At 49.7% G+C, this 22389-nt stretch overlaps 2 protein-coding genes across 9 annotated transcripts; one reads left to right on the top strand and one right to left on the bottom strand.

Moving 5' to 3' along the window:
- Positions 1-420: 420 nt before the first annotated feature.
- Positions 421-21356, bottom strand: LOC133404804 (protein Atg16l2-like). 4 transcript variants are annotated; one of them, XM_061681127.1, is made up of 18 exons: positions 21274-21356; positions 20527-20790; positions 17869-17978; positions 16691-16764; positions 13971-14195; positions 13665-13739; positions 13214-13291; positions 9764-9823; positions 9129-9234; positions 7732-7837; positions 7117-7187; positions 6941-7012; positions 5285-5399; positions 5097-5202; positions 2888-3040; positions 2522-2620; positions 2324-2425; positions 421-736 (listed from the first exon to the last, which is right to left on the bottom strand). In XM_061681127.1, the coding sequence occupies exons 2-18, from the start codon at positions 20648-20650 to the stop codon at positions 733-735; spliced, it is 1680 nt and encodes a 559-aa protein (XP_061537111.1). In that variant the 5' UTR covers positions 20651-20790; positions 21274-21356; the 3' UTR covers positions 421-732. The 4 variants fall into 4 exon arrangements, with proteins under 4 accessions (XP_061537111.1, XP_061537108.1, XP_061537109.1 ...); XM_061681124.1 differs by having other exon boundaries at positions 423-871; positions 21274-21355; XM_061681125.1 differs by having other exon boundaries at positions 424-871; positions 2522-2569; positions 21274-21355.
- LOC133404806 (uncharacterized) lies at positions 7640-16513 on the top strand. Of its 5 annotated transcripts, XR_009768870.1 has the most exons (5): positions 7640-7828; positions 9104-12910; positions 15485-15541; positions 15650-15783; positions 15969-16513. XR_009768870.1 is itself a non-coding variant. In XM_061681128.1 (2 exons), the coding sequence occupies exon 2, from the start codon at positions 11232-11234 to the stop codon at positions 12792-12794; it is 1563 nt and encodes a 520-aa protein (XP_061537112.1). In that variant the 5' UTR covers positions 7640-7828; positions 9104-11231; the 3' UTR covers positions 12795-13962. The 5 variants fall into 5 exon arrangements, 1 of the variants encoding a protein (XP_061537112.1); XR_009768873.1 differs by lacking the exon at positions 9104-12910 and having other exon boundaries at positions 15625-15783; XR_009768871.1 differs by lacking the exons at positions 15485-15541; positions 15650-15783; positions 15969-16513 and adding an exon at positions 13872-13930 and having other exon boundaries at positions 9104-13761.
- Positions 21357-22389: the final 1033 nt, after the last annotated feature.

Genomic DNA, 22389 nt, shown 5'->3' with positions numbered 1-22389 from the left:
CTTCACTGTCGTATCTGTGAGGTCGCGTGTGCGAGCGAGACTGCAGAATTAGCTAGCTTTAGCGTTAGCCACCGTGACGTGTGCGTGTCGAGCGGCGGCGTCAGCGAAGAACGTGCCCGTTGACTGTATTTCGCGACGGTTTGTTCGATTTAAAGAGCACCGGCGGCTGTTTCCATCTTCCCTCTCTCCAGACCACCCGCGACGCATGACGACTGCTCGTGACTGGCGGTGCTAGGCTACATTCAATGAGCTTTACTTTACCATCGGCGTGCAGTTGCCGAACTGAAGCCAGTTTGACTTCGCAACGGGCACGTTGCACTTTAGCTTCTTTTATTAAGTGTGAAATGATGTGCAACTTAGATAGAGCGAAGGACGGCATTTACAGGACTTCTCCAAAGTAAACATCGCAGACGTCCTCCTCCTTCAAAACACCAAGGAGCAAGAGGTGAGGCTTTTTCTCTCCTTTTATTCTTCTTCACATGACACAACAAATCTTAAAAGTCATTAAAAAGGTCCCCGAAAGTGAGGAGCGCATGACAACGTACGAACATATAAATAATGTCACATAAAAAGAGAAAACATTTTGTATCTTAAAAAGCTGAAAGACATGCGGCAAAGTTGAGAAGACTTCTTGACTCGGGATCATCTCGTATCAGAATCGGAGGCGGCTCGGCTCCACGGTCAAGTGGACTGTCTCAAATTCAGCTTGTGGCCTCCAAATCAAAGATCTCTTCATCTTTAAAACAAAACAAAAGTTTTCCAAACGGCGCCGCGCCTTCAGATGTCACCCCAGAGGACGGCCCGCCCCCGTTTGTCCACACTCGCCGCGTACTCGCCGGACGACGACCAGCAGACGGCGCCGACGGACGCGCTGGAGAATCAAAGGAAGAGCGAGCGCGTGACGTTAACACGAGCGTTCCAAAGACCGACATTTCCAGATTTCATCCTCGCTCGCTCGTTACGGACCCAAACCAGCAGCGAGCGCTTCGCACCAGTAGAAGGAACCGGTCTTACCCTGAGCGCCGAATAAACTTCAATCTGTTCACCTGCTTTAGGCCTGGCACACACACCGTAGAAGGATTTTTCAAACCTGGAAAGATTGTTTATCTGCTACAGTCCCCACACATGAAGATGATCATTTAAAAAAACAAAAAAAAACGAATCTGGAATATAACAGTTTTGCTTGCTGCGTGCGCGCCAATCGTCTCCACGCGGAAAGATTGGGTTCCGCTGCCGATCGAGGAAAAAAAAGTCCTCTGAAGTAGAAATGTGGCGCCAACTAACCAAAAGAAGAAACACGAGCGGGTTTGCTGCGACCCTGTTTCCCGAGCGTCGTACAACGCCGACGTCGCCGCTTCGGAAAATACCCGCTTTTATCCACAATAGCACATCGGGGAGGACATGTTTGTGTTTATTCCCGTCCGCTTCCTCGCTCCTCAGTCAGCTCGCTTCTTGGTCGGCCACGTTCCGTTCCACGTCACAATTGACGGAATCGCGAGTCGGAAGACGGCGGCTTTCTTCAAACACGTGAAGATTTTTTTGTCGTAAATATTGAACACGTTGAATATTTATGATCGTCGGCCCCGCCCCGTTTCGGACCCTCTTACGGGGACAAATCGGGGCACAAAAACAGCCCGCGTGTCTGACTTGACTTTATTTAGACGTATTCATTTCTTGCCTACTTATTATGCGTGTATCTATTCCTTATTTTGATCGCATTTCTTATTGCCCTTCACTTTCGTATCCTGTCCTGCTGTCTTTTAGTCTTCTTAAGCTTTGCGTCCACGCCGGTGCGCCCGCGGGAATTTCAGCCTGCGGTTTCCACAGGGAGGTCCGTCCCGGTCTTCCCGGTTGTCTTCCTTCAGCGCCTTGCCGTATCTCCACACGATTAAGCAATATGCGGTGCGTGGGTGTGTTACGCGTTTATACGCGGCAGTGGGAGGGGTGGTCTCGTACAGCATATTTCTTGCCGTTTTGTTTGTTTACTTCTGTAAAGCACTTTGTGTTGCATTTTAATGCACGGAAAATGCAATATAAATCAACTTGATTTGTTGTGTGTGTGTGTGTGTGTGTACCAGGCCTAACCCGGGGGGTTAGCTACACGTTGGCTAAGCTAGCTTTCGCTTTAGCCGCACATGAATGACCCTTTCGTCACGTTGCCTTTCTACACGTTAGCTCTTCTTTCGTCACGTTCGACCCACTTTAGCGCACGCCGGCCACATTTTCACTTTAGCCACAGGTGAGCTACACGTAAGCCAACTTTAGTCACGTTAGCTTTACTTTAGCTACAAGTTAGCCACGCTTCACGTTAGCTAGACGTTACCTGTGCTTGTCAGCCAGGCGCGTCTCCAGGTTTCCAGTGGAGGCGTTCCAAACGTAGACGGCGCCGTCTGCCGAGCCGGCCGCCACGAAGCGAGCGTCGGGGCTGAGGAGATGGCAGCCGGCGGCGGGAAAGCGCAAAAAGCAGCTCAGAGGTCGCCGAGCACGTCGGCGAGTTGAGCGCCCGGTGGTAAAAGCTCACCTGATGGCCGCTTTGGCGCTGTCGCTGGCGCACTTGAAGCCGTCGGCCCTGCCGCACAAAACGGTAGTGAACCCGCACGTATTTGCTGAACTCCTCCTCCTGAATATACAAATGCTGTGTGGTTTTCTTGGTAAATAAAGCCGGCACGCGTCACATTCTCGCGAATTTGCGCTCTCGTGAGATCGAAAAGAAGTCAAAATGTCGGCCCCCGCAACAGAGTACAGTGACCCCCCCCCCCCCCCGCCCCCAATCAATCCAAACGGGATACCCGTCTTCATTTTAAGCGCTTCGCCGCCATCTGGCTTTTACCTTTTTTTTACCACCAATAGCGCGATTGATCGTAATCAGAGACGGACCGGAATTCACCTGAAGGGGGCGCCGTGATCGCTCCACCTGCGGACGTCGAGCAGCCGGAGGCCGTCGTCACGGCAACAGCTGAGCAGGCGCCGGCCGTCGGCGCTGAGGTCCAACGACGTCACTTTGTCGTGAGCGGACAGGCGGTGGACGCAGCCGGACAGCCTGAAGGGGACGAGACGCCGTTAACGGACGCTGCCGTCCGCCGCCGGATTAGATGCGGGTGACAACTGATAAACACGCAATTACAATAGACCTTTTCACGAGGTTTATTGGAAGCAATCGGTGCCGGGGTACAAAAGTGAATCGGCCGACGGAAGCCATCTTCAAATCGGGCGATTTTTTTTTTCTCTCTCGACACAAACATAAGATAAAGAAAATGACTTTCAAACAAACTGTCAATTTTTGGGCCAAATTTTCTCTCTGTTGGAAAGTTGAATATTAAAGGACAAAGTCTTACAAACCGGTCAAATGTTGCGTCATCTGTAATGCATATCTTTATTGTTAGAGGAGTTAAGGGACCAAAAAACAAGTTATTTGACTCATGATCGTATGAATCAAATACTGGAAGTGGCTTAACAAAAACTTCAGCTATTGTGACGCATACCCCAAAAGGTTTTGATTCCACTCGCTTCCCGAAAAAGAAATCCAGCAGCAGTTGCGGGTGAGGTGCAAATATTATAATAGAAGTCTTTCTGAATGGCTTGTAAAGGTCTTTAGCAAAACTTGACTCATAAAACATAAGGAAAAAAAAAACAAATACAAGTTTAATTTGTCCCCCCAAAAAACATTGACCAGTTATTCATCATGATTTCATGCTGCAATCCAATTCAGTGTGCTGCTCCTTCTGGTGTTCCCGCCTCGGCCACCGGGAGGCGGTATACTAATGTACGGTAATGCAGAAAAAACAAAAAATAGACTCAGTAAGATCCATCCATCCATTTTCTGAGCCGCTTCTCCTCACGCGGGTCGCGGGCGTGCCGGAGCCTATCCCGGCTGTCGTCGGGCAGGAGGCGGGTACGCCCTCAACCGGTCGCCAGCCAATCGCAGGGCACATACAAACCAACAAACAACCATTCGCACTCACAGTCACGCCTACGGGCAATTTAGAGTCTTCAACTCATGCATGTTTTTGGGATGTGGGAGGAAAGCGGAGTGCCCGGAGAAAAGCCACACCGGCACGGGGAGAACGGGCTAAGTCCACACAGGCGGGGCCGGGGATTTAAACCCGGGTCCTCAGAACTGTGAGGCTGACGCTCTAACCGGTCGACCACCGTGCCGCGCCTCAGTAAGATGCTGCAATGTAATTCTTCGCAGAGGATAAAGAATATATACCCGTGAGTATTTTTATATGATGTCTATATGTTGCTCCACCATTTGCGTTAAAATGTCCGTCGCTTCTAAAAGCGCAACTATCCGCGCTAACCGTTAGCATGTCAACGTTGTTTCGCACTTTGCGTTAACATTAAGCTAAACGGGTCTCGTGAAGCAAAGCTATGTGGTTGTTTTAAAATACACAAAGCGTAATTGTCTTTGTTTTCAGTTTCGTAGACTTCAGCCGGGAGTGGCCATCGACGGCCCGAAGCCACTTTCGGGAGTATATTTCGTTCTATATGCGCCGCAGTCCTGGGTGTACCCCGCCTCTCGCTCCAAGACAGGCGGGATAAGCGCCAGCACGCCCGCGACCCGCCGGAGTTGAAGCGGTACGGAAAATGGATGGAGGAATGGATTTCATTCTACACGCCAAATACAGCGCTCGCCACTCGAGTCGGCACTTGCGAGTCAAAGCATAAAATCATCACGAGTTGGGACCCTCGTATTCTGAGTTTGGATTTTGGGGGTTTTCTTGCTAAAACTGCTGTTTTTGCAGTTTTATAGAATGAAACCAGTGTCGAGATGTTCGAGATGTCCCTGAAGCAACAAATACTTTCCTGTCGCGCGCGCTTGACACGTTTCTTTAACAGAAGCTCCCCGTCTCCACTTTTTGCTCAGAAAGTCGCGTTTTCAGTGAAAGCAAGCCGTGTTTCACTGCTGATGACGAAAGAAGAGAAAAAGGCAGACTCCGACTTTGGTTTTGCTGCTGAAAGATGAGTCCATTCTTTGTTTTGCTACAATTAGTCTATTTGGGTGCCTTTTATTTCTAACCCATATTCTGTGGGTCTTGCAAAATCTGTCAATGAGTTAAAGAGTCCGGTCCGGTCAGATCGGGGCCGCAGGTTACCTGGTGTCCCACAATCGGATCTTGCGGTCAAAATGTCCGCTGATGGCGATATTGTCCGAGCAGACGACGTCACTGCAGTGGGACGACACTTCCGCTAACCGAACACCTGAACAACAAGCCGGCGTCAGCGGATTCAGCTACGACTGCTTTCCGACGGGTTTCGACGACTCGTCGTCGAGGTGACGTACAGGCGGCTCTCTGGAGGTCCCACATCCTGATGGTCCCGTCGGCGCTTCCTGTGACGACTTGATGGCGACTGAATCGAGCGGCCGTCACCTTCCTGGTGTGGCCCGTCAGGGTCAGCTGACACACGACAACACGACACACAAACACAAACGCGCACCGGTTCCAAGCATTTTTAATTCTGCCTTCGTTCTTCCTCTGCTAAAAGGAGGCGATCCCCAGTTATCAGCAATTACAGCCCGATTTCGAAGCTGTGCAATTTTAGCAAAGTCCTTCGAAAGACCTGTCAGCAATCAACTAAAGGATTTTCTTGACAAAAATAGTTAATATAATAAGATAATAATACCTTATCAAGGTACCAATCCGGCTTCAGGAAAAAACAGCACGGTTTCGCAGCAGCGCAAAATTTTCCCAGCATGCATTTTCTTGGTTCAGAAATGATTTATTGGGTAGATGACAGCGTGTCCAAATGGCAGGCTCCTCATCAACATTTCTGGGGGGGGGGGGGGTTTTAAAGGGGGTACCGCAAGGGTCGATGTTAGGGCCCATTTTATTTTCTATTTATATAAATGATCTTTGCAATAACTTGTCAGACACCTTTTGTCATTTTTAAGCAGACAATGTTTTTGCGTCATCTGTTGTGCAAGCTTTTCACTCTTACAGTCGGCCTTTAATGTTGCTCAGACCCGTCTGCGAAGGCTGAAAGTCCTCGATTTACGAACGAGTTCCGTTCCTACGCTGGCGACGTTACCCGAATTTCTGCCGAAGTCGGATTTCACCGTTAAAGTCGAAATTTACGGCGAAATACTTCCGTTACGGGTATTGTCCCACGTGCACGTCACAATCAGCGTGTGTGGGCGTGCGCGTCGATGCGTGAGTGAGACGGGACGGGACTGCGAAGGAGGAAGGATGCGCACAGGTGCGAGTGTGTACAGTGGCAGGTGTAGTGACGGCGACCGGGGAAGAGTACCGATTAGCGTCGAATGTGCAGAGGAGTTAATAAAGCCATTCAAGCAGCACATCGGCGCTTCGTGCCTTTATTGTTGCCGTGCAACGGGAGAAATGAGTTAACCCCGAGGAGGACGACCTCGGCACTGGAGAAGGTCAGGTGACAGTAGCAGGAAAGGTTAATACTTCGTCTAAAGAAACTCAAATGAAAAAATAAGATGCTGCACTTACCATTACTGCTGAGAGTGTGAAAAGAAGGAGAGCGAAAAAGGCAAAGATACCCCCGGCGCACAAACACAGACGAGCACTACGCACTAGCTAAGCAGAAACGCGATGGTGCTGGCCCAAAACGGCGTAACTCGAGGACCTCCTGTACAGATGAGACAAATGTTATGCTGTTTTCAAGGGCTACTCTGCTGTCGAATCTTACAGCCATTGAAGTGCTCTCGTGTTATAAATAGCCGGGTCTCCAGATCGATGATCGTCTCATTTCCGAGTACCACGTTTTCAAGTTTAGTTACTCCACTTCGAGTCAAATTGGGGCTTTTATGTACTTTAGGAATACAGTAGATCTTGCTTTTCCGACGGATCCGGGAAACGCCTTGTGTCAACAACCTTCGTGCCATTACTTGATGATGGCGATGTAGTGTACACGCAAACGCACACGCACGACTTGTTCACACAGGGACGACGAACGACATTGCGGGTGTTACCTTGGCAACGGGTCGGTCCAAACGCCACAGCAGAGCAGATTTGTCGTACGAGCCCGCCAGAATTCTGTGACCCTGAACAATCGCAAGCGGCCGCTCGAATGAGCGCAGGTCAAAGGTCACGGGCGCTCCTCACCGTGCAGGGGTCAAACAGGACACAGGTCACAGGCGCTACTCACCGTGGGGTCAAACTGGACGCAGGTCAGACCTTCCGTGCTCCCGTCCAGGGTGGTCTGGTGTCTGAGGGCGCCTGAACGCATCAGCAATACAAATTTGTCAAACATAAGCGTTAGCATTTGATAGCATTATGTGCTAAAGCTACTGTTAGCTACTGCATTTCATCCATCCATTTTCTGTACCGCTTATCCTCACGAGGGTCGCGGGCGTGCTGGAGCCTTCTATTTTTAAATGAATCAGTGTATTAATTGGTCATTGGAGTTTTACTCTGCCAAATATCGGAATCAGCATAAAACAAATTTTAAAAAAAACACACAAAAAAAACATATCGATCGGACCCGAAGTTAGCATTATTTGACAGCAATATTTGTTAGCATGAATTAGCAGTTGCGATCGTTCAACTATTGAGTACATCCACTCCTCCACCCACAGGTCCAGCTGGATTCATTTCGATTGTTTTTTTTTGCAGGAAGTTTAAAAAAAAAAAAAACGCCTTCCTTTTGAGTTTTTTTTAGTTCCGGTAGCCACCCACAAGTCGAGCTCCCTGCCACTGCCTATTGTTTACAAACTTTATGAAAAGAGAAAAGTTTTCAACGATGAATAGAAGCGCAGCGCACCTGCTTGGACCTCCCACACTTTGACCACCCTGTCAGTTCCCGCGCTGGCCAGGCGGGCGGAGCTGGAGCAGAACGCCGCCGCGTTGACGCCTTGCTCGTGAGCCTCCTGTCGAACCAAACGGGATGTTTTATGTTCCTTTTGTCTGCATTGCGTCACTCGCTTCTCGGCGTGGGCCGCTATCACATTCTGACCGTACGATAAAAATAGCGGCCTTTCATATAAATAGCGCTGTACGCGGAACATCACGTGACCAAACACGGAAAAGGAGATAGCGGACTTCCTGTGTATGCTATGCTATCGAGCGTGACCGCTGGTTGACGGCTTGATGGTCTAAATTCCGAATTATATTCATTTTATTGTTAATTTTTTTATGGGTGGTGTCTTTGGACAAAAGTTCCAGCCATCCATTTTCTTTAGCGCTTATCCTCACTCGGGTCGCGGGCGTGCCGGAGCCTATCCCAGCTATCTTCGGGCGGGAGGCGGGATACACCCCGAACCGGTCGCCAGCCAATCGCAGGGCACGGACAAACGTTTATGTATATAAAGATAATACCAAACAACAATAATACGGACGCTAATTTAATTATTCACGCGATGAGATTACATATCAAGTCAATGCAGTTCGTGTGAATAGGCGCGAATCCGTGCCAGGCGAAAATTCGTTTCTTCGCTCGGGTTTGGGACGCTTCAATCGCGAGCCACAAATCGCGTCCCGACAGCCAATCCGCTCCGAGAACGGCGAGCAAAGGGCTGGCCGCCGCGACCGCTCAAAGCGCCTCGTCGCCGGCCGCGGTTGGAAAGGTGAGAAAAACTAGGAAGTTGCTCCGTCAGGTTGCTTCTTGATTGGCGACATTCCATTCCACGGTACAATTCACAGAGTTGTGAATCGGAGGGAATCGGCCTTTTTGTCGTAAATATTAAACACGTTTAATGTAAATTCTTGTGTATGATGTGCACATGGGTATGGTGCGCACCCCCAAAATGGACTCCAAGAATCAGGAAAACCCTTCTTCCTAACCTAGTGTTTAGTTTTAAAAACGGATTTATGGCTGTTCTAAAACATATCTACTCATATACCCTCATTTCTGATATAATTTTCTAACTTTTACTATACTTATGTATAATACACATTTCTGGACTTTGTAAGATTTTTGGGGTGGAAAAAAACGTGCATTACACACGAGAAATTACAGTAGTATTTCAATTTGTCGGCCGCAACTAGTAATCTTATAAAAATCTGTAAATGACCCCAACCGGAAGTACAGAACGCTGGGATGTTTTTTTTTTTTTTTTTAAATGGTTCATTTTAACCAGGATAGAGAAGAAGGGGGAAAAAAAGCAGCGACAAAAACAAATATGGATTCTTTTTAGAGATACAGCACGCACAAGGTCTTACCAGGATGTGCAGCGCTCGGCTCGGAACTCGAGCTGACATCGGGACTCTGACAGGACGCGCGAGCTCCTCCTCTTCTGAAGCGCGCACAGATCGGCCCTGCTTCCTCCTGTTGACAACAGCCAGCCTTGCGACAAGACTCACGAGCTAACCGGGATGAAACGCTTGACGCTACACAGTTAGTTGCGTCCTTCTATTGGAGGGGTTCGGAAATAGCCAGAGTCCGATACTAATCGGCATCCCCCTGCGAGGGTCGCATTTTTCAAATGACAATTTCAGATATTTATTTCAGAACGAGTACCTTTTTCCACAACAGTATTCCGAATCTGAATGGAACCCGCAGTCTGGTTCAGCAGACACGGTCCATAGACTTAACCCTCAAAGCAAGTCCACAGACTGGTTTCGTAAGCCTAAACCTCAGTCTGGACTTGGAATTGCTCCGTAGGGTTAACGTTCAGACCTGCTCCAGACACCCGAGCATCATACCGGGTCCACAGACCTGGTCTGGAGACCTAATCCTCAGAGCATATGCATGGACCTGATGCATAGTGGTTTTGTGTGACATCACCGTCACAGAGGTACCCATCTGTGACTGTCTGGAACCAGACCAGACCTTCCAAAACAAAGTTAGGACTTACTCAAAGAGTTCTCTGATGAACGCCAGGATCCTCGGAGAACTTTCTGAAGCTGGGGCTGACCTGAGAAGGAAAATAGAAAAAAAAAAAGTCTCATTGTGATCTCACGGTGACTTAGAAGAAAGGTTGGGGTTAGTGTTAGGTTAAGGTTCAGGACTTTTCACACAGAAATTGTTTTTTTGGTGTTCATCGTGGGACAGCGCGCAGGGACGACAGCAGGTCTCAGTGTCATTGCCCACATGAGCAATGAAGTCCCCCAGCAGAACGATGGAATCCCCGCCGGGAGCGCTCTCCAGCACCCCTTCCAAGGACTCCAAAAAGGGTGGGTACTCTGAACTGCTTTTTGGTGCCTAGGCACAAACAACAGTCAGGACCCGTCCCCCCACCCTCTCGTCCACCGGGGTGAACCCCAACGCACAGGTGCTGAGCCGTGGAGCAATAAGTGTAACCGCACCTGCTTGGCGCCTCTCACCGTGGGCAACTCCAGAGTGGAAGAGAGTCCAACCCCTCTCAAGAGGACTGGTACCAGAGCCCAAGATGAGTGTGGAGGCGAGTCCGACTACATCTAGTCGGAACCTCTCGACCTCACACACCGGCTCGGGCTCCTTCTCTGCCAGAGAGGTGACATTTCACGTCCCTAGAGCCAGCTTCTGTAGGCGGGGATCGGATCGCCAAGGTCCCTCCCTCCGGCCACCGCCCAGCTCACAGTGCACCCGACCCCTATGGCCCCTCCCACAGGTGAGCCCATGGGAAGGGGGACCCACGTTACCCTTTCGGGCTGTGCCCGGCCGAGCTCCATGACAGTGAGACCTGGAAGGGCGTGATTAGGAGGAACGGCCCCCCCCTATCAGAACCCCAGCGGTGTTCTGTTATTGGACTTCTGTGTTCATCGCGGATTGTCCATAACGAACACCATGTTCAAGCATAAGGATGTCCACACGTGCACTTGGCACCAGGACACCCTAGGTCGCAGTTCGATGATCGACTTTGCGGTCGTGTCATCGGACTTGCGGCCGCATGTCTCGGACACTCGGTGAAGAGAGGGGCGGAGCTGTCAACCGATCACCACCTGGTGGTGCGTCGGCTCCGACGGTGGGGGAAGATACGGGTCCGACGTGGCGGGCCCAAATGTATCGTGAGGGTCTGCTGGGGACCGTCTGGCAGAATCCCCTGTCAAAAGGTGTTTCAACTCCCACCTCCGACAGACCTTTGCTCATGTTCCCGAGGAGGCGGGGGACATCGAGTCCGAGCGGACCGTGTTCCGCGCCTCCATTGCTGACCGGAGCTGTGGCCGTAAGCTGGTCGGTGCCTGTCGTGGCGGCATACCATCAAGCTGAAGGAGGAGTCCTATTGGGCCTTTTTGGCCTGTGGGACTCCTGAGGCAGCTGATGGGTACCGGCTAGCCAAGCAGAATGCAGCTTTGGTGGTCGCTGAGGCAAAAACCCGGGTATGGGAGGAGTTCGGTGAGGCCATGGAGAAAGACTCCCGGACGGCTTCAAGGAAATTCTGGTCCACCATCCGGCGTCTCAGGAGAGGAGAGCAGTGCACCACTAACACTGTGTATAGTGGGGATGGGGCGCCGCTGACCTCGACTCGGGACGTTGCGAGTCGGTGGGGAGAATACTTCGAAGACCTCCTCAATTCCACCGACACGCCTTCCCGTGAGGGAGCAGAGTCTGGGTTCTCTGAGGCGGGCTCTCCTATCTCTGGGGTCGAGGTCACCGAGGTGGTTAAAAAGCTCCTCGGTGGCATGGCCCCGGGGGTGGAGGAGATTCGCCCGGAGTTCCTAAAGGCTCTGGAAGTTGTAGGGTTGTCCTGGTTGGCATGCTTCTGCAACATTGCGTGGACAGTGCCTCTGGATTGGCAGACTGGGGAGGTGGTCCCCCTTTTTAAGAAGGGGGACCGGATGGTGTGGTCCAACTACACACTCCTCAGCTCTCTCCCCAAGGCTGCTCCTTCACACTCCTCAGCTTCTCCGGTAAGGTCTATTCAGAGGTGCCGGAGAGGAGGGTCCGTCGGGAAGTCGAACCTCAGATTCAGGAGGAGCAGTGTGGTTTTCGCCCTGGCCGTGGAACAGCGGACCAGTTCTACAACCTCGGCAGGGTCCTCGAGGGTGCCTGGGAGTTCGTCCAACCAGTCTACATGTGTTTTGTGGACTTGGAGAAGGCGTTCGACCGTGTCCCTCGGGGAGTCCTGTGGGGGGTTTCTTCGGGAGTACGGGGTACCGAACCCCCTGATACGGGCTGTTCGGTCCCCGTACGACCGGAGTCAGAGTTTGGTCCGCATTGCCGGCAGTAAGTCGGACTCGTTTCCGGTGAGGGTCGGACTCCGCCGAGGCTGCTCCTTGTCACCGATTGTGTTCGTAACTTTTATGGACAGAATGTCTAGGCGCAGCCGAGGCGTAGAGGGGGTCCGGTTCGGTGGCCTCAGTATTGCATCTCTGCTTTTTGCAGATGATGCGGTTCTGCTGGCTTCATCAAGCCGCGACCTCCAACTCTCACCGGAGCGGTTCGCAGCCGAGTGTGAAGCGGTTGGGATGAGAATCGGCACCTCCGAATCTGAGACCGTGGTCCTCAGTCGGAAAAGGGTGGCGTGTCCTCTTCGGGTCGGGGATGAGATCCTGCCCCGAGTGGAGGAGTTCAAGTATCTCGGGGTCTCGTTCACGAGCGAGGGAAGAACGGAACGGGAGATCGACAAGCGGATCGGCGCGGCGTCTGCGGCGATGCGGACTTCGTATCGGTCCGTCGTGGTGAAGAAGGAGCTCGGCCGAAAGGCGAAGCTCTCGATTTACCGGTCGATCTCCGTTCCTCCCCTCACCGGTGGTCACGAGCTGCGGGTCGTGACCCAAAGAACGAGATCCCGGATACCAGCGGCCGAGATGAGTTTCCTCCGCAGGGTGTCCGGGCTCTCCCTTAGAGATCCGGTGAGAAGCTCTGTCATCCGGGAGGATCTCAGAGTAGAGCCGCTGCTCCTCCGCATTGAGAGGAGCCAGATGAGGCGGCTGGGGCACCTGATTCGGACGCCTCCCCGGTGAGGCCTCCTACGTCTCTCGGCTGGCCTGGGAATGCCTCGGGATCCCCCCGGAAGAGCCGGAGAGAGTGAAGTCTGGGCTTCCCTGCTAAAGCTACTGCCCCCGCGACCCGACCTCAGGTAAGCGGAAGAAAATGAATGAATGAATGAATGAATGGTATTCGCCGTGGGACAGCGCGCAGGGACGACGGCGCCCAGGCGCAAGCTTGCCCGTACTTGGAAGTGGTTGCTTAAAAAAAGCCTGCGCCAAACTCTCCGCTACCGGACGCGCCGTCTGACGTCACAGCGCCGCGACGGCAAACGGGCAACTCGGCCACGTGATGCGGTGTATCGCCGTGGCGCGAACGGGTTGGTAGACGGCGCGCTGCCCTCTGCCAAGTACGGTGTGTGAAAAGGCCTTCAGGCGGGTTAGGTCTGTCTCACCTCAACAGGCGCCCTTGACTTTTTTCTGCAAACCTTTTCTTTAATGATAAACATCTCCCGTTTGGAAGGCTGAATGAGCTGCAAAACAAACGAAGGCTTCCTGTGATTTGACTTCCACAATGACAACAACGTAGGCATGCTCTCCAAGTACAGCACGTGGCAGAGGGGCTCAAAGCCCAGCATGAAGCCCGGCTCCGTCCGTCCGCTGTCCAAGTGTCCTTGGGCAAGACAGTCGAGCCTACACTGCCCCCAGGTCGACATTGTCAACTCAATGATCATTTGTTACTTGATTTATTGTAAATAATCCAATAAAAAGGTTGCCAATATAACTAAAAACAATTCAGTCATTGGTTTAAGTCCTGATAAATAACATGAATGATGAAAATGCTTTTTCCAACATAGGGGCGTGCGCGGGGGCTGGTGACTTTGTCAATAGCAGGGAAAGCCTTACAATCGATCGATGTCAACGTTGACCTTCGAAGTGGTAGCGGTCTGCAAATCTTTCTGCAGGTTGACGTCTTGAACTCTGATTGAAAAAAAGCGCAGTGGTCCGTTCATTCAAGTTCTATAAAAATAATAACAATCAATTACATGAATCTATGATAACAATAACGGCGGCAGTTGATCAGAGACGTTTTCTTTGCCACCTTCCGTACAGAGCGGCAGGCCCGCCACACATTCTTCACGTTAGGATTGATGACATCGGTGCCCCCGACTGCCCGCCCCCCCCACCCCCCCAGGTGTCCGCCGGGCGCACCTGCAACGTCTGTCGTTGCACAGGTTGAGCCGGGTGGCCGCCTGCCGTTTGAGGGCGATCCCGTCCTCCTCGCAGAGACGGCGCTCGGCTCGCCTCCGACGCTCCAGCAGGGCGTCGTAGTCGCTCTTCAACAGCCCGTTCTCCCCTCCGAGCCGCTCCGCCCGAAGTCGCAGCTGCAGGCGGACGTCCCGCGCGGCCGCCGCGCGGCGCTCTTCCTGTAGCAGCCTGGGGGCAAAATCACAAAGATTGAAAATCCACCACGCATGTCCATTATTGATCGTTCGTGGCTGAACAGATAATAAAGTGTAGTAAAAAGACTTTTTTTTTTTTTTTTTTTTATAAATGACACTCCCAGAGTGGTAAAGCACAAGGGTGGCATAGTAAATACCATCAGGTACCAGAATACTTACTCTGCATTTACTGCAACACTGTCAACGTGTCCAGTTATTTTTAGTTAAAAAAAAGCTGCAACAGCAATGTGCAAAAATAATTTGGCAGTGCAAGAACAATAAAGTGCAACGACAAATACAATTGCTGAAATCAATCAAAATAACTTCAAATGTACAGACTATGAATATGAATTCAAAGTAAACCGGTGTAGATATGCGTACAGTTGAAACGTTTTCCAACCCAAGACAGTACATTTTTTACATCAAGTTCAGTTGTATTGAAGATTTCATTCAAGTCAAATATTTGCATTTCATCTTGAAGAACTGTTTGTTTTTAAACATTTAAGTAGGACTTGAAGTTAACTTATGCGCAAGAGATACGAGTAAAATTTGTTTCATTTTATTTTGTATGTGAGCACAGTGCGAATATTCAAACTGCACAATGTTACAGTGGCTTCCAATTATAGGTTTTATATTATATATAATGGATATGCTTTTGAAGAATTAAACCTCTGCCTCATTTTTGATGAACACTTCGGCCGACTACATGACTGTGCTGCAGTTGAACGTGGCACTTGAAGAGTGACGTATTTTATCAGGCGTGTGAACGTTGGAGACGCACCGACGTAAACAATCGAATGTCAAGCAAATACTTCAATCATGCTATGGTGCAAGTCAACTCAGGTGCTTGAAACAAAGATGACAAAAAGGTTACAGAAATCAATCAATATGAAATTGAACCCATATCTGAGTCAAGTAAAAACTAAATCTCCACTACAGCAATCCAAATATTAAACTTTTGGATGTTACACCGTCCTTCCTCAAAATAAAAGAAATCCAGTAAATACTTGGCCAGCCTCTGTTGAGCGTTAACTGCTCTCGTGGGCCCCCTAGTGGTGGCAGGGCCCCACGCAGGTGCTTCGTCGGGGGAGGCCTTGGGCTGCCTTTTGCGCGTCTTGAGCACGAACGTACTTTACGTGTGTTTCCGTGATGCGGACGGTGTGCGCCCAGTGTGGCATATAGATGGTGACATTCAAGAAATGTCACACAATGCCAGTTAGAAGCAGTGGGGATGGTCAAGTCCCAACATTGCAACATTTGACTTGTCGTCCTGATGCGCTTGAGGAACGGGAAGACGGAGGTCACGTCATTTCCTGGACGAAGACGCCTGCGGTCAACACTGTAAGACACATTTCCCGGGCTAACTGGCTGATTCCAAACGTTTTCGATACGCGCTCTGATTTTGCCAAGCGTTCCGTGTTCAGGATGGACTTTGCGATTCCTTGCAAGTTGCACGTGCGGCGCCCGCAAGATGTCCTGAGGCTGCCATGTTGGCGGACGGTCCAGCCGGGGTCTTGAACCTCGGTCCTCCACGGTGGCAGGCGACGATCTTAACCATTGGGCCACGGCTGCCAGTCAAACGGGTCAGTCGATTGTTTATCTCCACTAGGCTGCGTCGTTTTCTGCGTCGACGCCACAAGTCGAGTCAGTCCAATCAAAAGTTGCTACCAATTTAACTCCAAGCTTAGACGGCATCGGTGCGATCATTTGTATACATTTGAATATGGACACGTTTGAATGCTACATGTTATTTCATCTTCTATGGCAGGGGTGGCCAACCCGCGGCTCGCGAGCCTCATGCGGCTCTTCTGGAGCTGTCACATGACATGCGTCAAAAATGCAAGAATTGCTTAGAGTGGCAACAACAGACTACAAGGCAGATTTGAAGAGGATTGTTCAAGATAAGGAATGCCAGAAGTCTCATTAAGCAGCATAGTAAGAGAAAGATGTTATTGAAAATGATTCTATTATTGTTTGTGGACTTGCTTGAACTGAGAGTTTGTGTGTGTGTGTGAGACAGTGCACACAATGTTAACTGTTGAAAATGACTGATATTATCATGCTGGTGTGGTTATTTTTATTAGATCTGGCTGAGCAGAGGTCTGTGTATGCGTGCATACATGATTAAAAGATGATGTTCATGTGTACCCATGTGTATGATGTGGCTCTTTGCAGTAACACAGAAAAAAAAGTGGCTCTTAGTCTCTGACTAGTTGGCCACCCCTGTTCTATTGTATTGTATCTCTTTATACTGGACTTGTACGCTCTTGTTTTATATGGCCCTGTGTCTGCAATAAAGATTACATGACTGTATTATTTTTTGAAATCACTCTTTTATTAAAAACTCATTCACTGCCATTGACGGCTTTAGAAGTCAAATATCCATGTTAACTGGGAGGGCTGGCAGTGAATGTGGTTTTAAAAAGTGCTATATCGATAAAACCTTACTTACTGGCATTACACTGAGCGAAATGTGCGCGTGTGCGTCACCTGTCCCGTTGAGCCTCCAAAATGTTGTCTTTGATTTTCATCTCCTGCTGCCTCTCGACCACTTGATAAGCTAACTGCAACAAAAGGAGGGAAGTTGTCATTTTGTTCCAGTGTGGACTAGTTGGGCACACAATTTCAGCCTTCTCCAAACGTCTACGGTTGCAGGTGCTAAGATCAACAGCGCCGCCTCGTGGGGCGTGGCCAATACTTTTAGCAGGCCGTCAACCGACTGGGTATTGTATTGGTCAAGTGTTATGGTTATTTTTCCTTTCGTTTGGGGGGGGGTAGTTGATCTTTTCTTCTTTTCTTCTTTTTTTTTCTGCCGTTACTGATGTAATCTTTCATATTATTTTATTAGCGTATACAGTGGGCCCCTGCTATTCGCTCGTATTAGCTAGCACACTCGCCTAAATAACACGCCAGCACAAACTGTTGTGACATCACACGTAGGCTAATAAATACACGCACAAATGCAAGTGTGAAATTTGTATTCAGGAAAACGCAACGAAGCGAGGGTTTCCACGAAAACAGGTTAGGGAGTGGGCCCGACCACGAATAGCGAAAATCAGTGAATAATTGACGCTCATTATTATTGCCATAAGGGGTTTTTTTTGGAACGTGAATAGGTGTTGCATTTGATAAAAAAGAATAACGAGAACAAGCGTTAGTTCCTGCGAAAACCAAGCGCCACCGCGAATAGCAAAAATCTATGAATAATTGATGATCATTGTAATTGCCATGGCGGCACACTGGACGACCGGTTAGCATGTCTGCCTCACAGTTGTGAGGTTGCGGGTTCAAATCCGGCCTCGCCTGTGTGGAGTTTGCGTGTTCTCCCCGTGCCTGCGTGTTTGTTTCTATCCGCCCTGCGATTGGCTGGCGAGCTGTTCAGAGTGTACCCGCCTCTCGCCCGAAGATAGCGGATAGGCTCCGGCACGCCCGCGACCCGCATGAGGATAAGCCGTACGGAAAATGAATGAACGACTGAATGCAATTGCCACGAAAAGTATTATTCTTTCGAAAAAAACCTAAACACAAATAAGAGGGGGTTGCGGTTAAAACAAAAGTGAATCAGCAGGGATCGGGTAAATCAAAACGAATAAGCTCGGGGTTTGGCAAAAAAACGCGGGCTAGGTTCCCTAGCAAAAACTTGGGGAATGACGGTCTTGTGCTTTCACCTCTCCGGTGGTCGCCTTCAGCCACACGCACGACGGCCAGCCGGAGTCGCCGCGTCTTGCGCTTCGGAGGATCGAGTCGGTCTCGGCGCTTTGGTCCAGCAGGCGAGAGTCTGAAAGGAGACAAAAGGCGTGCCGCTGTTGAGCGCGCAATTGTTTTGCCGCAGACTCGCACAACCCGTCGGACGCGATGACGCACGTGCGGCAGATTCTTCGCGTGCTCCGAGCGTCGCATATTTGATTGGAATCGGAGCCTCGCGCAGGCGGATCCCAATTTTGACAAACTCAAAGCTACTTTTGTACAGCCAGCCTGGATAGTTCTTAAAATGGCGACTGAAAATCCCACTGTAGTGCTTCAGGAGTCGGAGATGAGTGAATGATCGTGTTCGGAATCATTCGCTCAATCCCGACTCCCGGACCACAAGAAAGGGATTTTGGTACAGCAGATCCAGTTAGTCCCTAAAATGTCCACCGAAAGTCCCTTTGGAGTCATTTGGGAGTCGGGAATGAGTGAGTGAATCCCAAGCCAGCGACATCATTCACTCGCTCCTCCCAAATGATTATTTTTTTGAATACAGCGGACCTAGATAGTTCCTACGACGTCGACTGAAAATCCCATCGTCGTGATTTCGTCAGCAGGGAACGATTCCTAACGCGGTAACTGCCCAATCACAAAATCCCGCAAATAAGCAGGGGGTTCCGCGAAAGGTGAATGAGCGAATGCCGAACCGCGGCTGCGCGAGGTTCCACCGTCCGCGCACGGAGGCGGTCACGACTTGGCTTCCGCGCCGGCAGGGGCGCGGCTCCCGCAAAAAAAAAAAAAAAAAAAAAAACGCCGTCAAATCGGCGCCAGCTCGCCCGACTCCGTCTCCGCCGCGTCGCCGTGTTCCGTCTGCTTGATCTGCTGTCGACAGCGACACTGTAGCAAGGGCCACACGGGCATTTATTGTCGAAGAAAATGTGTTTTTAAGTGCCTTAAACATTTATTAATTGCGGATTATAATGCGGTTCGAGGAATCTAATTCGCGCGATTTGCGCAGTGTGGCGATCGTCAAGTTTAGCGTCACTCCGTCGCCGGAAGTGGTCTGAACCTTGCGAAGAAACAGAATTGTATTTGTGGGGAAAGCTCAAGGAGAAAAGTCACACATTTTGAAATTGCGAGTATTTTCAGGGGTGCCATAGAGCGGGTTAAACCACATCAACGTTTTAGTTTGGTGCTCATCTCGGTGTTATTGTCATTTGAGCTGCCCGCTTCACCTGATTTGTGCGCGTTTAAGCGTTAACTCACGACTAATCACAAAAAAAATGACGGCAATAATCATATATCAACTCAGATCATTCACACAATTCATTTTGAGCATTTATGTTCCTTTACGTAAACCGCGGGCGGATATCCGAAATGCGGCGCAGGTCGCTATAAAGGTCAGCGATGAGTTCGACGCTCACGCCGGCGCAAAGAGGAGCCACGCGTTTCCGACTTGTGCGCTCGGCGGCAAACTTTGCATCTGAAGGCACTTTTGGAAAAAACTAAACGGCCAATTGCATACAGTGCAGCACTAAATTCTCTTTTCATCAAGTTTCAAATTCCATCTGCAAGCAAAATGTGCCACAATGTGTGGGATATATCTGGCACCTGTGATTAATCGCGGTTAATCAAAATTCAAAAGTTCTTGTTGTTTTTTTTAGTGAATCGATTGACGGCCTCAGTTGCAACGGCGCAGCGGCTCGAGGAGCGAAGCTTGCGATGCAGTCGGTAGAAGTGTACGGGATCGGACGTTCGTTCAGCTGTGCGCGTTACTGACGAGTGCGTGGCGACGCACAAGTTACTTCGCCCTGTTAACGGACAGCCATTACTCGCCATACCAGTGTGTGTTAATTGAGTAGTGCAAGATGCCATGCAGTAACCACTAATTTAGCGTCGTAATACATAAGGATGAATCATAAAATTGCGGCACGGCGGCCGACCGGTTAGAGCGTCAGCCTCGCAGTTCTGAGGACCCGGGTTCAATCCCCGTCCCCGCCTGTGTGGAGTTTGCTGTGTTCTCCCCGTGCCTGCGTGGGTTTTCTCCGGGCACTCCAGTTTCCTCCCTCATCCCAAAAACATCCATTCGTTGGAGACTCTCAGTTGCCCGTAGGTGTGAATGTGAGTGCAAATGGTTGTTTGTTGGTTTGTACGTGCCTTGCGATTGGCTGGCAACCGGTTCAGGGTGTACCCCGCCTCCTGCCCGATGACAGCCGGGATAGGCAGCGGCACGCCCGCGACCCTCGTGAGGAGAAGCGGCTCAGAAAATGGATGGATGGAGGAATCATAAAATTAAATAAAAACATGCTTTGACATGGCCCTTAACATTTGCGCCTGCCCCTCGAGTATGCGTGTCTACAAGCGGCAGCGGATAAAGAATACTGTATATGCCTGCAAGTACTGTGATTGTCTGTCTGCATGTGTTGCTACACTATTTGTGTTTCAACAATGCTATTAGTTAGCCTGTCTGTGGCGTTTTGCCTTGTTTGTTAGCTAAAAGGAGTAAGCTGTGGTCGTTTCCACGTGTACTGTTCGAGAGATATTTTGTGTTTTAAATCCCATTTAGGGAAGACTTACTACCGCTACTGTCGGAGTTAGTTTAAGAGTGGAAAAGGGAGTCGAGTCGGGTGTCGTCTTACAGGCGCAGACGAGGTCTCGGAAGCTGTGGTGCTGCTCCCGGTCTCGGCGCCGCAGTTGCCGGACGACGTGCGCCTTCCACAGCTCGCTCTCCGTCCGGGTTCCTCCCCGCCCCGAGTCCTTCATGGCGGCCGGCTCTCGCTCTCAGACGGCAAACGTGAAGTTGCTCCAGCCTCCCAACTTCCTTCGTCTTCCGGCTGCGTTCCTTCGGTTTGGTTTTCCTGTGCGCCACTGTCGGCCAATCAACGCCCACTTTCGCTTTCAAACTAAGAAAACAAAAAACAAGTCGATACTGAAAATTCAATTCGAACGTTAATTGTGTGATCGTGTCGTTAGTTTGCAATTGTTTTACAATGCTCACGGAATTGTGGCCTCTGATTTGACACACAAAATCACAAAGGCAGTCATTTAGTCGTTGAGGCAATAATTATGCTAGTTATTAACAACAATATCAGGATACAAAGGAGAAAAGGAGAATACAAATGGACTTCATTCGTTTCCGTGTCAATTCTATGAAAAATCATTTTAAATGCTCCATGATTTTTTAATCTACTTCAATTAAAACACCGCGTTGCTGTGACTGACGCCATCAAGACGCGACCGTGCCGTACGAGTTGCTGTTCCGTTACACTTGTGAGCAGAAAAAAATACATAAGTAGTTTGTTGATCCGTTTCCAAACCAAGTATAGAATGAAGTATAGTGCGTGTCTCTGAGTTTTCTGTTTGGTGAAAAGTGACTTCGGAAGCACCTCGGACGTTGCACTCGGCTTTGAGACTCCCTTCCCGTTTGAGTTTTTATTTATTTAACTTCCTGTTTGCGCTTTTATTTATTTAACTTCCTGTTTGAGTTTTTGGGGTATAACTTCCCGTTTGAGCTTTTACTTATTTAACTTCCTGTTTGTCTTATTTCGAACAAACAAAGATATTCCGTGCGCTTTCATGGAGCGAATATTTACTGTTGAGTGGCTGCAATTCCGAGCATTTGGACAATTTCTAGTTAAACAAGGGCTCTAAACGATCAAAAGAGTTGTCAGTTAATTTGATAATCGATTAGTTGTTAATTGATTCATTGTTGCACCTCAAATCCATTTTATTATTTGTTCCATTTGAATGACCAGTTGTTGTTGTTGTTTTTGATAACCATGTTTCAGCAGGTTCCGTAGTTGAAAGCATCCCGGCTGATGTGCACGGCTTCCACTAACAACATGGCTGCCAGTAGAGGACAACTTTTTCCACTTTTTTTTGTTTTTTTGCGTAGCGGGACAGCGGGAACGTTTGACCCGAGGTATGTGTTTCCCAGCGGTGGCCTCACCCCCCGACGCAACACATGCTAAATTGTCGAATCTTCAACATTGTCATTTTCTAAGGAGCGCGTTAATTTGCGGTTTGACAAAAGGGGGAAAAACTGTAAATATAAAAATATATTTGTAACTATAATCGATGCAAATAAACACTGAGGAAAGATATCGCTCGAAAAAACCACAACAATTTGAAAGCTTGTCTTGTATTGGTAGCATACGCTTTGGCGCTGACAAAACGGTAATCCTCGTGAAAAACGACGGCGTTGCTTTTTACGGGAACGTCGACCCACCCATCGTGGCCGCCACGGAGGCACGTCGATGAGCTGGGCTTCTTCTTGTCCAACATCTTTCTTGAGATCGACGACGCATCTATCACGACACGTATCGCTATCGATTTATCGGCCAGGCCTAGTTTGCAGTGTTTAATGCATGTCCCTCTGCGGAGCCCTTCATGTGCGCCCGCCGCCACTGTCACGTGTGTCGCTTTTTCAGTTGAGTTCCATCTCGTAAATTGAACGCTCTTGTTTTGTGCATTTTGACGCCACGGCTTGAAAAGTGTTTTAG

This window comes from Phycodurus eques, chromosome 7 (assembly GCF_024500275.1).
Source record: "Phycodurus eques isolate BA_2022a chromosome 7, UOR_Pequ_1.1, whole genome shotgun sequence".
NCBI classification, from domain to species: domain Eukaryota; kingdom Metazoa; phylum Chordata; class Actinopteri; order Syngnathiformes; family Syngnathidae; genus Phycodurus; species Phycodurus eques.
This window is presented reverse-complemented; position numbering and strand designations above follow the sequence as displayed.

Coding starts and splice junctions, on each gene's coding strand:
- LOC133404806 (XM_061681128.1), top strand. CDS start 11,232: ATGGAGAAAGACTCCCGGACGGCTTCAAGGAAATTCTGGTCCACCATC.
- LOC133404804 (XM_061681124.1), bottom strand. CDS start 20,650: ATGAAGGACTCGGGGCGGGGAGGAACCCGGACGGAGAGCGAGCTGTGG. Junction 14,196..16,690: donor TTGGAGGCTCAACGGGACAG/GTGACGCACACG, acceptor TTTTGCCCCCAG/GCTGCTACAGGAAGAGCGCC. Junction 872..2,323: donor CGCCTGGCTGACAAGCACAG/GTAACGTCTAGC, acceptor TTGATTCTCCAG/CGCGTCCGTCGGCGCCGTCT.